Source organism: Anopheles funestus, chromosome 3RL (genome assembly GCF_943734845.2).
Source record: "Anopheles funestus chromosome 3RL, idAnoFuneDA-416_04, whole genome shotgun sequence".
Lineage (NCBI taxonomy): Eukaryota > Metazoa > Arthropoda > Insecta > Diptera > Culicidae > Anopheles > Anopheles funestus.
The window spans coordinates 5,212,836-5,227,372 of record NC_064599.1 but is presented as its reverse complement, the minus strand read 5'-3'; the positions used below and the strand labels follow the sequence as shown (position 1 = coordinate 5,227,372).

The window sequence follows — 14,537 nt, the reverse complement described above, 5'->3', positions numbered from 1 at the left end:
GAAAGCTTTTTCACTGGGCACAATCCTCCAAAAAGAATATTAATTTTAAATGCGTAGGTATTTTGTTTCAATTATTGCTTTATAGCCGTATATTAAAGTTTTGATTTTTAAAACGATTTAAAAAGTATTATCATCTTCATTGCATGGCATTGGATGCGAAAAAATAAACAAAACAAACCGACATGATAGCACAGTTCATGACAGCCGCTTATCAAAACACGGTGAGTTTCGAGATCCTCTGCAGAATTTGCTTGTTGATACATTGTGGAAAAAAACGCACCATTTGGGCTGATAACGAAAAGAAAACTTCAAACCCTCTTCGCTAGCAGTTCAACCTTTTCCTGTGTCTAAAGTGTTCACTCCTGTGTGTTGCATACGTTACGTGAAATGATTCATCAGTTTGCTTCCCTTGTGTTGATCGTTCTGGTGCTAAGCGTAGGCCAAGCAGCAGCCGCCGGAATGGATTTCGGCGATGCTTCAGCTTTGGTTATTGGCATTTTCCTCGGTGTTATCGGCATACTGGCGTGCCTCGGTCATCACGCGAGGAAGCTACGGGCAAACCAGTTCTAACCATTTTGTCTAATTGCTTTGTCCTCAAACGCACACCCAACACAATTCATTCTAAATTCCGTCTGTTCATATCGTATCTATTCCGGACTTTCATTCTCCATTCCTTAGTGTCTTAAGTGTAGGTAAGCATGAGCTACCTAAGATCGGTTCGAATATTGGCCCGTACGGCCGCCTTTACACGATATCCGCACGGACCAACGTTCGGCATTGTCCATTCACAACGGAGACTCTTCTCCTACGAAGCCACCGTTAGTGGCATTTGGCAATCGCTATCACACAGCGCTCCGGTAGCCTATATGCAGCATGGCATAATAAACCTCCACGACCTCACCGGGCTACCCTGGTGGGCCACGATCATTCTCACAACGGTGAGCCTCCGTACGTTAGTCACTCTACCGCTAGCTGTGTATCAAAACAAAATGCTGACCCGACTGGAGCAGATTTCGCTCGAAATGCCTGAGCTGGTCAAAGAACTGAAAGCTGAAACGGCGTACGCAATCAAAAAATTTAACTGGACTGAAAAGGAAGCCCGCATCATGTACAACCGCTCGGTAAGAAAAAGAACTTATTAAAAAAGAGCAACAACTAACAGCTTTGCTCTTGGGCGTTTCGTTTCAGCTAAAGAAACAGTGGAATAAACTAATTGTGAGAGAAAATTGTCATCCCGCAAAGACGATGGTGCTGCTTTGGGGCCAGATACCGCTGTGGATAGTGCAGTCGGTAGCGATACGGAACCTAGTCTCAATGATGCCTGATCCGACCGCGATCGAGGCACAGATCGCATACACCGAGCTCACACTTGGTGGCTTCGGATGGATACCGAATCTGACCGAGTTGGATCATTCGTTAATTCTCCCCGTAACATTAGGCATCATTAATCTAACCATCATTGAGGTAAGAACTCGAGTAAAAGCGGCAATAATGTACACCAACCAAATAACTGATCACATTCACCACAGATACAGGCGGCATCCCGTACGAAACTACCGTCGAAATTGCAGGCCATTTTTACTAACCTGTTCCGAGTGTTGAGCGTACTGATGGTACCGATAGCTGCATCCGTTCCATCGGTAAGTAAATCATTTCATAACGTTACACAAAAAACGATGTCAACTTACGGTATCTGTTTTTCATGCTTCCGATCGGTTTAGTGTCTCTGCTTGTACTGGGTAACATCGAGTGCGTACGGGTTGGGACAGAATTTGCTTCTGCTTTCACCTCGCGTTCGTCGCACTGTGGGGATACCGATCGTCCCTTCGGAACTTACCCATCCCTACCAACATTTGCGCCACACGTTTGCTGCAAAGCTAGGCGTATTAACAAATATCGGCTCTAGATCGAAAACGTAAACGGCAAGAGTAAAAGTTGAAGGAGATTTCGGATAATAAAACCATTAGTCGGACATTTTGTCTACACTGTTGTTGTACATACAAAGCGTTTGTACAGTAGTGCACTACACTAGGTATCCTATTATTAAACAACAAGTTACTCAATATCACTAAGCTAGTAAGAGCAGGTGTTTGTTGAAAATGCAATCAAAAGGTTTAAGGTACATCATAACGGACAGGTCTGCCGTGTTGTTAAAAGGTCATATGCTGCTATCATTTTTAAACTCAAATTTTTTTTTCGTTTTCATCTTCTGTAAAGAAAAACAGTTAAACAAAACATCGATAATTATGAAAGAGGCTATTAACGGCGGTCTTATTTGTGGATTACCTTCCGATTGTATAAAAGGCGCTTAAACACCGTACTGGTGGAGTGATTGATTAAGCTTTTGCTCGATCCAGTCCCGATAGTGTGCAACCTTCAAGTAGACGCCTGGTTTATTCGCATAACCGCAGTGTTTTCCCCACGACACAATACCGGTTAATGTGTGTAGGCCTAAAGAAGTATACGAATCGATTAGATTGTTAAGCTCCGCAAGCTCGTAAATCTTTCGTGACAGTGTGATTCAGTTACTTACCATCGCCAATCGGACACACCAGTGGACCACCGGAATCACCATCGCACGAATCGACACCGGGTTCGAGCGTACCAGCACAGAACATGCCGTCAATCAAGGAGTCTCCGTAAACTTCTGGCCTTCTGCATACGCTGTCCGGAAGCAGGGGAACCGTACCTGCTCGGAGATCGTATGATGAATCTACGAGAGAGAAATTACAAAGAACGTACTGTAATCTACACCGTACAATTGATCTACCCCATGCTTACCTTTCGATCCCGCTTCAGTTGCACCCCAACCGGAAATAGTACAGTTTTGGCCCGGCTCATACACTGCATCCCGTGCCGGAAGACAGATCGGTTGCACGTAATTGTTAAACCGGACCGGTGTCTTCAGTACGACCACCGCGATGTCATTGCTCATATGATGACCCTCGCGGAACTGTTCGTGGATGTAGGTGTTCTCGATGAAGATGTCTAGTTCCGCTTGATCGAATGCCGCCGTATGGTAGTCTCCGATCCTCACCCGATACGTACTCTTCGGGTAGCCGATCAGACAGTGAGCCGCCGTCAGGACGTGGTAGCGCGTAATCAGCACTGCACCACACCAATGTAGCGTCTTCACGCGCAACGACGCCTGCCACGGATGATGTCCGTAAACCGTTTCCGAACCGTGCACTACGCGCGCACCGTACGTTGGTTTGCGTAGTGTCGGATCCACCAGCACACGGCCACACGTGTCCGGATGGATCTTGCGCGATCGTTCCACAAAATCGAACCGTGGATTTGGGCGTGTAGCTCTTAACCGTGCGGCGCGTGGTTTCGTCGGCACATACACACCACACCGCACACCAACGTCCTCCGTGTGGCCACAGTTATGTTCACCCCAGTGCCAGTGCACACAGTCCTCGATCGAGGGCTCCGAACCATTGCACGCTACCTGATCGAGCCAGATTTGTCCCGAGCCCGGTGGATAAACGCTCTTGCGTACCTCGGCCGTACCGTTGAATCCGAGCTGCCGGCAGATGACACGTGCCTCTCGCACACCAAAATCGTCATCACACACCGTGCCCCAGGTACCGTGATAGTTGATCTCGACACGACCCTCACGATCGGACGGACCACCCATCAAACGGACGGCGAGCGGTGCCTTGCAGTGATCCGGCGATTCATCCGACCCATCCGCACAGTCACGCACATTGTCGCACAGGAACTGCACCGGAATGCACTCCTCTGATGCATGACACAGCCAGTAGTCCTGCGGGCAGGACATGACCGGCGTTCGACACACGACACCAACCACCTCCTCGCGGTTACAATCGCTTACGCCCCACCCGTTGAACGCGCAATCACGCAGTGAACTTTCGTTGCCCTGGCAGCGGACGGCATCCATCATGAAAAACGGTCCCTGTTCCAGCTCATCCGGATCGGTGGCGTTCGGTGGGAAGTAAGAGTGCGGTTTTATCTCAATCGCACCACCGGCGAATCCTAGCTCGCGGCAAACAACATTGGCCGCTTCGAGCGTGAATCCATCATCGCACACATAGCCCCAACGATCGTACACGCGCACCTCAACGCTTCCTTGTGCCTTCTTGGACAGCTTCAGCTCGTACCCGATGTGATCGCACACCAGCTCATCGGCACGATTCCCACACCCATCGCGTCCATCGCAGACTTCCGCCTCATCGATGCAAACCCCATTGCCGCAGACGAACTTACCGTAGCACGGATCTGCCGTAGTGGTGGTGATGGTGGTGGTGGTAGTAATCGGTGGTGCAGTCGTTTTCGTTGTCGTAGCGTGCGGCACATTCATGGGACGCCATGGATTGGGACGATTGTCACCGAATCGGCTTTGTAAGGCTGGTGCAGGTTTCGCCGTGGTCGTCGTCGTCGTCGTCGTGCTTGTAGTTGTTGGTCTACGATAGATGGGATAGACAACGGACTCTGGCGGTGATGCATGCTGCCGGTTAAATGTTCCTTCCGCCGGTTCAGTTATGTACGGCGGTGGCAATGGCCAGGGTGCCAATGGGACTGGTTGAGATTCACTGTAGAAAAAGTCATTCACCTCACTCGCTGTTGGTAAAACGTAAGGTGCAGCGGATGAAGGCCGATCGTTCACGTTACGCGACTCTGGTGGTAGTCCAATAACCTGCACCACCGGCGGTGGCTCAGTCGTCGTCGTTGTTGTGGTCATCATGGTGCTGAGCTTTGTCGCATTTAGCGCGACAGTCTGTTTGTGTTCCTTCATGTACGGTGTCAGCATTAGCTTCAACGCATCAAGATGCTGTTGGACATCGATATCTTCCTTACGAACCGTCGGATAAGGCATTCCGGCCGGACGGGCCGTAGTCGTTGGCACATGGGTAGTTGTTTGCCCTGCTGGAGATGCAACGTAAATGGGTCGCTGTACACTTTGCACCACTTCCGCATCCCGGTGAAGTGATTGCGGTTGCTTGGTCGGTGGTCGTACGTAGATCGGGTAAGGTTTTTCGGGTTCTCCCTGATGGTGTGATGCTTTCGGCTGTCGGCGATCTATCTCTGGTGCTCCAAAGTTGGACCGCAGATCAAATCCGTCATACACGGCATCTGGATCGGTTGCGTCGTCATATTCATCAACGTTGGTTTCAGTCGGACCCGCATTGATTTGCTCCACGTCGGGATGAAACGGTTTCTGGCCAGTGGGCGACTGTTGTCCCGTTGGAGCCTGTTGGTGTGTGGAAATGGTAGGACGTACCTGTGGACTGACAATTGCAGGATCTGGCTTTGACGCAGCGGGAATGTGTGATGGAGGATAGTAAGATGGATTTGAAGCAACTGGCACCGTTGGACGATCGTAATCCACGATTACATTCTCCGATTTGTCACAGTCCACGTTGTGTAGATGGTCACAGGTTAGGATGCGTGGATTGAACGCCGTACCTGGACCACAGTCCTGCACGAACCGAGCCCCATTGTTACAGTTCAGGAACTTCCGGCAATCAGATGGATGCGGACGAAGCCCAATTACACCCGGTGGACAACTAAGTTCTTCCTGTTGCCGTTGGGGTTGTGACTGATGTTGATACGGTTGCTGTGGTTGTTGTTGCCTCTGGTCGGTATAAGCTGCCGCTTTGGGTGGAGCCCGTTGAGCCGGTTCACTGACACTATTTAACGAAGGCACTGGTAAACAGGACACCTTGGATGGATGATCACACTCGCGAGTGTCCGGATTGAAGAGCGTACCAGGTGCACAGTTCAAGATGAAACCCCGTCCCTTCCAGCAGCTTAAAAACTGACGGCAATCCATCACGTACGGGAAATGGCCTGTTTTACCTTCGGGGCATTCAAGGCCATTGAAGTCCTTCAACAATGCGTATACCGGTTGACGTACAATCTTTGCCGGAGCTGTTTCTGCGATCAATCGATCTTCCTCGCCGTATGAAAAGCGTGGCGTCATTGGAACCAGTTGCTGTGTGTAAGGTTGTGCACGTCCGTAGGCAGGAGATCGCTGAGCGTCAGTTGGGTACGGTGCGAGTGGAACGCCTGGCTGGTACTGCGGTCCGGATGGACCCGAGCTGTGATGCTGAGGACCTATCAGAGACGGGTGTTGAGGTTGAGGTTGCTCGTACTGGTAGTGATCCGTTTGAACGTATTCCGAAGGGGATATCTCTTGTGCTCGGTGGTGATGGACTTGGCTGTAGGCACCGTGCATTTCCGGCATCATGTGAACATGGTGTCGGCTGTTTGGCGCTGTTCTAGGATCGTAAATCTGCGGGTGTACCATGAGATAGAGAAATAGGAATAGAACAAATTGATGAAACACTGTTGTTGTTCGGAAGCGCTTATCAATCGAACGATCGCTTAGCTCTTGATTAATTTGAATACATAAGCTGCTACGAAAGAGTCAGTACGATTGATGTAGAAAGAGAGATACGATCGCTCTGCTCGACAGTAATGGAAGCGATCTGCAGTAATAGAGCACATGATCAGTAAGAAATAAGACCAAAATGGATGTTAACTTGCGCTTTTGTTCGTGAAAGAACATTACTTCTACTAATTTGAGGCATATTATGTAAAATTTGAGAAAGAATTGAATATAGAAAAGTTGTTGTTCAATAGTTTGGCTCAAAACTCTCTTTTGTTGGAACACAGTCAAAGGTATCAGAATCAATACGAGTAAAAAAAACTTCCATAGTTAAATTTACTAACAATCAGAATTAATTGAGCAGTACTGAAATTGTTTTCCTTGAAACAAAGCATACTTCATCTGTTATTTTGCGCATCAGAGTTTGTGTTTGAGCATCGCAGCGCTTGATAACACGGCCTGACACGTTCTTGGAAAGGCAACAAACAAGAAGGCCATCGCAGGACTTGATTTTCCATCTTCGTTTCACATACAGAGCGGCCAGATCAAGATGACATTGTCTTTGCAAAAGCAACGTACGCTATCTTGAAACCGGAAGAATTGGAATCGAGGTTATTACGAGACATTGCTGCTGGTGGTTTTTCCACGTTTGAACAGCTAGAAAACATTGGACTCAAGAAGATTAGGACACTTCTTAGATAGACTCATCATTTAAACTAAATTAACTAGTGGAAAAGGGGAAAGAATTTTCAAAATAATAGCGGGTATACAGGTCAATGTCAAATTCCCTTGACTCCTCTCTGATAATGTGCCATTTCCATTCAGCTGATCATCGCGATCAACGGTTCAGTGGAATGGTATACTTTGCGAATGTGATAGGAGCCAACAAAAACATCCTTTCTGATCACATGGCTGAAGCAAAAACATTCACTCCGGGCACTTCAACTGCAAAGCTAAGAAATCCCCAACAATAGCCACAATATGTTCTGATAAGCCTTGATAGGTCGGACATTCTGGAACACGGCGCACACTATTGCGATTTCTTCTGTAGAGCATAGGGATGTATGGATTAATCACTTTTCGATCACTTACACCAAGAACCACATTGCAGCATCCGCCGAGCAGCACTATCAGTGCCAGCAGCATTATCTTCGGTCGGTTCCAAATGCGTTGCCGCATTTTTGCCACACGTTGCTTCACTGATCTCCAGCAAAGTTTGCTACCTTTAGGATCTCTTCTTATCTTTTAAGCTCTTACAATATTTTGCCTAAACAAACGTTCACACAGAAAGACGCTCCGATTAACCGTTTGTGATAGAAAATGAACAAACAATGCGAAATTCCACTGCACTAGAACACACTTGTACCCTTGGCAGCTTTCTATCTGGACGTCCTGCTTGGTCCAGTTACGATCGCACAATGAGCAGCATCACTGTGACCGATTCGTTCAGCAAGCGATCGTAACAATTCAGCAGATTACGAGAGATTCTTCCCGGGAAAGAAATTGGTTGGCTACTTCGGGCAGTCGGGCACACAGAGGATCGTGGCTGGCAATTGATGGAAGAAACCTTCGTGGAGGTTTGATTTGAATGATGTCGTGCGCGTAGTAGCTTAGCCATACACTACTTGTACCAAGCAGTCAACAGTTGACGGACTTGAGATATTCGAAGTTAGTACTTAAAGATAATTATTCTCAATTCTGATTGGGAATAGATAAAAAATAAATGCTACACGATATAGTTCAAAGATCACGTCAACGAAATGGATCACCTGAACCGTCGTAGCGTGAATATACATAAGATCGTCACACACCATTTAGCAGGTGCTACTTGTAAAAGAGATTTAAAAGAAAAGCACGTATTCCTACTTATCCAACAAACGCTTTACGAGCGTTGGTAGTTTTAGTGTTACGAAGCATCGTCTTAGTTCGTCTCGGATCGGATCGTCAGCCGACCGATGGTTGCTACTCGTTTCTTATCAGCATCTTTCGTCCATCTTGTGTTGATTATTTACGACCGGACTGCGATGCTAAGAGATGGTCTGTGCAAACAAACAAAAATCCTCCGCTCCACAATCACTCCACCCGTTCGCTGGTGAGTTCTGAGCGATTGTGTCTTGTGTCCCGATTGTTAGGCCAAAGTATGTACTACGCTTTAATCGTACGGTAAAACCCCCAAACCACCCAGTACGGTGATGAATCATGTGTGGGTTCTGAATGGTACACAGCAGACGATCAAATTGATGCTATTTAGTGAATCAATTAAAGCACCACAAATCGGCAGCACTTTCTCGCTCGCAGGCTCGGAGGCACCGTTTCATGCACCTCCTTAGAATGGGGGAGATGATTCCCAGCCAAACACTGTTTTCATTGCAATGATCGATGAAACAGTTTGTTTCATTGAAAACGTTACGCAGAAGCGCTTCCACAGTTGGTTCAATTAATGCTCAATTGACTGGTTGGTCCGCAAGATGGTTAAGATGGGAAGCGAGATACGATAAAACGATTCTGTTCCATTTGGAATCTATGTTTGCGTGTGTGTGTGTGTGTGAGGGTATGACTATCGCTCAGTGAGACACACGGTACGAATCTTACATATATGCTTGATGCTTAACATGTGCGTAAGTACGTAGCCACATTGACACAGCTGATTCATTACGCATGAGTACTATGGTTTATTTGCTGAATGAATTCATGGTTTTCTTTCCTTTCAAATGGAGTACATAACCTGTACTGCTGTTAAATAAATTGCCAAGATGAGGGATTTCCCTGGAAAAAAGAAGATTACAAGATTGTTGGGTTTCCCCCAATTTCTTTCTGTATGTATACACGTCTGATCAAGGGAAATCACAACATTAGTGGCAGTTTTTAAATAATCCATTATGTTCCATGCATTATGAATAACAAGTTTTGGAATAAATATTTAATGAAGTTGTTTTACTATGGGATTACATACGTATGACTCTTTCTTACATAAATTGATGTATTAAATTGAAAAAAGAATAAAAATTAACAGAAAAATTTCATAACAAATTTCAACTCGAAAATTTCATAAGGCTTACCCCTTACGATTTTTTTGGGAAATTTTGCAAAAAATTTTAAATTGCTTTATTTTAATGCCAATTGGTTGCAATAAGTTTCTTTTCACTCAAATAATGTTTTAAACAAAAAAAAGAATAAAAAATTATAAAAAAATTGAAAAATTATAAAAATATGAAAATTTTCCTCATTTTTGCACCAAATTTTGCCTATAACTCGGTCGGTATCCAACGGATCGCCAATCTTTAACCTGTGGTCGATAGACGGCACCAATGGCTACATTTTCTTCTTGGACAGCCATGCTCTCAGATGTCTGTGCCAGAAGTTATTCGAGGAACCAAGTTCCATACCCTGTTTGAGAAAATGTAAAATTTTCCTCATTTTTGAGCAATGTAGCAAAAGTTTTAAATGTGATATATTTTGATGGGAATTTGTTACAATAAGTTTCTTTTCACTTAAATAGTGCTTTAAATTGAAAAAAGAATAAAAAAACAGAAAAAAATTTCAAAAAATTTTTCCACTCGGAAATTTCATAAGGCTAACCCCTTACGATTTTTTTGGGAAATTTTGCAAAAACAATACAATTGTGGTATTTTAATGCCAATGGGTTGCAATGAGTTTCTTTTCACTCTAATAATGCTTGAAATAAAAAAAAGAGTGAAAAATAATAAAAAAAATCAAAAAATTATAAAAAAAATGAAAATTTTCCTCATTTTTGCACCAAATTTTGCCTATAACTCGGTCGGTATCCAACGGATCGCCAATCTTTAACCTGTGGTCGATAGATGGCACTAATTTCTACATTTTCTTCTTGGACGGCCATGCCCTCAGATGTCTGTGCCAGAAGTTATTCGAGGAACCAAGTTCCATACCCTGTTTGAGAAAATGTAAAATTTTCCTCATTTTTGCACAAACTTTTGCCTATAACTCGGTCGGTATCCAACGGATCGCCAAACTTTAACCTGTGGTCGATAGATGGCACCAATGGCTACATTTTCTTCTTGGACGGCCATACCGTCAGATGTCTGTGCCAGAAGTTATTCAGGGAACCAAGTTCCTTACCCTGTTTTTGAACAATTTAGCAAAATTGAAAAATGTGATATATTTTAATGGGAATTTGTTGCAATATGTTTCTTTTCACTCAAATAATGCTTTAAACTAAAAAAAGAATATAAAATCGAAAAAAAAATTTCAAAAAAATTTCAACTCGAAAATTTCATAAGGCTTACCCCTTACGTTTTTTTTGAGAAATTTTGCAAAAAAAATAAAATTGTTTTACTTTAATCCCAATTGGTTGCAATGAGTTTCTTTTCACTCAAATAATGGTTGAAATAAAAAAAAGAGTGAAAAATAATGAAAAAATCAAAAAATTAAAAAAAATGAAAATTTACTAAGGGTCATTTTTGCACCAAATTTTGCCTATAACTCGGTCGGTATCCAACGGATCGCCAATCTTTAACCTGTGGTCGATAGATGGCACCAATGGCTACATTTTCTTCTTGGACGGCCATGCCCTCAGATGTCTGTGCCAGAAGTTATTCGAGGAACCAAGTTCCTTACCCTGTTTGAGAAAATGTAAAATTTTCCTCATTTTTCAGCAATGTAGCAAAAATTTTAAATGTGATATATTTTGATGGGAATTTGTTGCAATAAGTTTCTTTTCACTTAAATAGTGCTTTAAATTGAAAAAAGAATAAAAAATCAGAAAAAAATTTCGAAAAATTTTTCCACTCGGAAATTTCATAAGGCTTACCCCTTACGATTTTTTTGGGAAATTTTGCAAAAAAAATAAAATTGTTTTATTTTAATGCCAATGGGTTGCAATGAGTTTCTTTTCACTCTAATAATGCTTGAAATAAAAAAAAGAGTGAAAAATAATAAAAAAAAATCAAAAAATTAAAAAAAAATGAAAATTTTCCTCATTTTTGCACCAAATTTTGCCTATAACTCGGTCGGTATCCAACGGATCGCCAATCTTTAACCTGTGGTCGATAGATGGCACTAATGGCTACATTTTCTTCTTGGACGGCCATGCCCTCAGATGTCTGTGCCAGAAGTTATTCGAGGAACCAAGTTCCATACCCTGTTTGAGAAAATGTAAAATTTTCCTCATTTTTGCACAAACTTTTGCCTATAACTCGGTCGGTATCCAACGGATCGCCAATCTTTAACCTGTGGTCGATAGATGGCACCAATGGCTACATTTTCTTCTTGGACAGCCATGCCCTCAGATGTCTGTGCCAGAAGTTATTCGAGGAACCAAGTTCCTTACCCTGTTTGAGAAAATGTAAAATTTTCCTCATTTTTCAGCAATGTAGCAAAAATTTTAAATGTGATATATTTTGATGGGAATTTGTTGCAATAAGTTTCTTTTCACTTAAATAGTGCTTTAAATTGAAAAAAGAATAAAAAATCAGAAAAAAATTTCAAAAAATTTTTCCACTCGGAAATTTCATAAGGCTTACCCCTTACGATTTTTTTGGGAAATTTTGCAAAAAAAATAAAATTGTTTTATTTTAATGCCAATGGGTTGCAATGAGTTTCTTTTCACTCTAATAATGCTTGAAATAAAAAAAAGAGTGAAAAATAATAAAAAAAAATCAAAAAATTAAAAAAAAATGAAAATTTTCCTCATTTTTGCACCAAATTTTGCCTATAACTCGGTCGGTATCCAACGGATCGCCAATCTTTAACCTGTGGTCGATAGATGGCACTAATGGCTACATTTTCTTCTTGGACGGCCATGCCCTCAGATGTCTGTGCCAGAAGTTATTCGAGGAACCAAGTTCCATACCCTGTTTGAGAAAATGTAAAATTTTCCTCATTTTTGCACAAACTTTTGCCTATAACTCGGTCGGTATCCAACGGATCGCCAATCTTTAACCTGTGGTCGATAGATGGCACCAATGGCTACATTTTCTTCTTGGACGGCCATGCCCTCAGATGTCTGTGCCAGAAGTTATTCGAGGAACCAAGTTCCTTACCCTGTTTGAGAAAATGTAAAATTTTCCTCATTTTTCAGCAATGTAGCAAAAATTTTAAATGTGATATATTTTGATGGGAATTTGTTGCAATAAGTTTCTTTTCACTTAAATAGTGCTTTAAATTGAAAAAAGAATAAAAAATCAGAAAAAAATTTCAAAAAATTTTTCCACTCGGAAATTTCATAAGGCTTACCCCTTACGATTTTTTTGGGAAATTTTGCAAAAAAAATAAAATTGTTTTATTTTAATGCCAATGGGTTGCAATGAGTTTCTTTTCACTCTAATAATGCTTGAAATAAAAAAAAGAGTGAAAAATAATAAAAAAAGTCAAAAAACTAAAAAAAAATGAAAATTTTCCTCATTTTTGCACCAAATTTTGCCTATAAGTCGGTCGGTATCCAACGGATCGCCAATCTTTAACCTGTGGTCGATAGATGGCACTAATGGCTACATTTTCTTCTTGGACGGCCATGCCCTCAGATGTCTGTGCCAGAAGTTATTCGAGGAACCAAGTTCCATACCCTGTTTGAGAAAATGTAAAATTTTCCTCATTTTTGCACAAACTTTTGCCTATAACTCGGTCGGTATCCAACGGATCGCCAAACTTTAACCTGTGGTCGATAGATGGCACTAATGGCTACATTTTCTTCTTGGACAGCCATGCCCTCAGATGTCTGTGCCAGAAGTTATTCGAGGAACCAAGTTCCTTACCCTGTTTGAGAAAATGTAAAATTTTCCTCATTTTTCAGCAATGTAGCAAAAATTTTAAATGTGATATATTTTGATGGGAATTTGTTGCAATAAGTTTCTTTTCACTTAAATAGTGCTTTAAATTGAAAAAAGAATAACAAATCAGAAAAAAATTTCAAAAAATTTTTCCACTCGGAAATTTCATAAGGCTTACCCCTTACGATTTTTTTGGGAAATTTTGCAAAAAAAATAAAATTGTTTTATTTTAATGCCAATGGGTTGCAATGAGTTTCTTTTCACTCTAATAATGCTTGAAATAAAAAAAAGAGTGAAAAATAATAAAAAAAATCAAAAAATTAAAAAAAAATGAAAATTTTCCTCATTTTTGCACCAAATTTTGCCTATAACTCGGTCGGTATCCAACGGATCGCCAAACTTTAACCTGTGGTCGATAGATGGCATCAATGGCTACATTTTCTTCTTGGACAGCCATGCCCTCAGATGTCTGTGCCAGAAGTTATTCGAGGAACCAAGTTCCTTACCCTGTTTGAGAAAATGTAAAATTTTCCTCATTTTTCAGCAATGTAGCAAAAATTTTAAATGTGATATATTTTGATGGGAATTTGTTGCAATAAGTTTCTTTTCACTTAAATAGTGCTTTAAATTGAAAAAAGAATAAAAAATCAGAAAAAAATTTCAAAAAATTTTTCCACTCGGAAATTTCATAAGGCTTACCCCTTACGATTTTTTTGGGAAATTTTGCAAAAAAAATAAAATTGTTTTATTTTAATGCCAATGGGTTGCAATGAGTTTCTTTTCACTCTAATAATGCTTGAAATAAAAAAAAGAGTGAAAAATAATAAAAAAAATCAAAAAATTAAAAAAAATGAAAATTTTCCTCATTTTTGCACCAAATTTTGCCTATAACTCGGTCGGTATCCAACGGATCGCCAATCTTTAACCTGTGGTCGATAGATGGCACTAATGGCTACATTTTCTTCTTGGACGGCCATGCCCTCAGATGTCTGTGCCAGAAGTTATTCGAGGAACCAAGTTCCATACCCTGTTTGAGAAAATGTAAAATTTTCCTCATTTTTGCACAAACTTTTGCCTATAACTCGGTCGGTATCCAACGGATCGCCAAACTTTAACCTGTGGTCGATAGATGGCACTAATGGCTACATTTTCTTCTTGGACGGCCATGCCCTCAGATGTCTGTGCCAGAAGTTATTCGAGGAACCAAGTTCCTTACCCTGTTTGAGAAAATGTAAAATTTTCCTCATTTTTCAGCAATGTAGCAAAAATTTTAAATGTGATATATTTTGATGGGAATTTGTTGCAATATGTTTCTTTTCACTTAAATAGTGCTTTAAATTGAAAAAAGAATAACAAATCAGAAAAAAATTTCAAAAAATTTTTCCACTCGGAAATTTCATAAGGCTTACCCCTTACGATTTTTTTGGGAAATTTTG

At 41.7% G+C, this 14,537-nt stretch overlaps 2 protein-coding genes across 2 annotated transcripts; one reads left to right on the top strand and one right to left on the bottom strand.

The window, feature by feature from the left end:
- Positions 1-128: 128 nt before the first annotated feature.
- On the top strand, positions 129-2,023 carry LOC125770863 (cytochrome c oxidase assembly protein COX18, mitochondrial). Its single transcript, XM_049440899.1, has 5 exons — positions 129-221; positions 679-1,121; positions 1,189-1,464; positions 1,530-1,640; positions 1,722-2,023. The coding sequence occupies exons 2-5, from the start codon at positions 699-701 to the stop codon at positions 1,917-1,919; spliced, it is 1,008 nt and encodes a 335-aa protein (XP_049296856.1). The 5' UTR covers positions 129-221; positions 679-698; the 3' UTR covers positions 1,920-2,023.
- On the bottom strand, positions 1,975-7,914 carry LOC125770861 (uncharacterized). The gene is made up of 5 exons (XM_049440896.1): positions 7,448-7,914; positions 2,782-6,259; positions 2,534-2,713; positions 2,287-2,451; positions 1,975-2,209 (listed from the first exon to the last, which is right to left on the bottom strand). The coding sequence occupies exons 1-4, from the start codon at positions 7,532-7,534 to the stop codon at positions 2,309-2,311; spliced, it is 3,888 nt and encodes a 1,295-aa protein (XP_049296853.1). The 5' UTR covers positions 7,535-7,914; the 3' UTR covers positions 1,975-2,209; positions 2,287-2,308.
- Between the last annotated feature and the right edge of the window lie 6,623 nt (positions 7,915-14,537).

Coding starts and splice junctions, on each gene's coding strand:
- LOC125770863 (XM_049440899.1), top strand. CDS start 699: ATGAGCTACCTAAGATCGGTTCGAATATTGGCCCGTACGGCCGCCTTT. Junction 1,122..1,188: donor GCATCATGTACAACCGCTCG/GTAAGAAAAAGA, acceptor GTTTCGTTTCAG/CTAAAGAAACAGTGGAATAA. Junction 1,641..1,721: donor TAGCTGCATCCGTTCCATCG/GTAAGTAAATCA, acceptor CGATCGGTTTAG/TGTCTCTGCTTGTACTGGGT.
- LOC125770861 (XM_049440896.1), bottom strand. CDS start 7,534: ATGCGGCAACGCATTTGGAACCGACCGAAGATAATGCTGCTGGCACTG. Junction 2,714..2,781: donor AACTGAAGCGGGATCGAAAG/GTAAGCATGGGG, acceptor TCTCTCTCGTAG/ATTCATCATACGATCTCCGA. Junction 2,452..2,533: donor GGTGTGTCCGATTGGCGATG/GTAAGTAACTGA, acceptor ATACTTCTTTAG/GCCTACACACATTAACCGGT.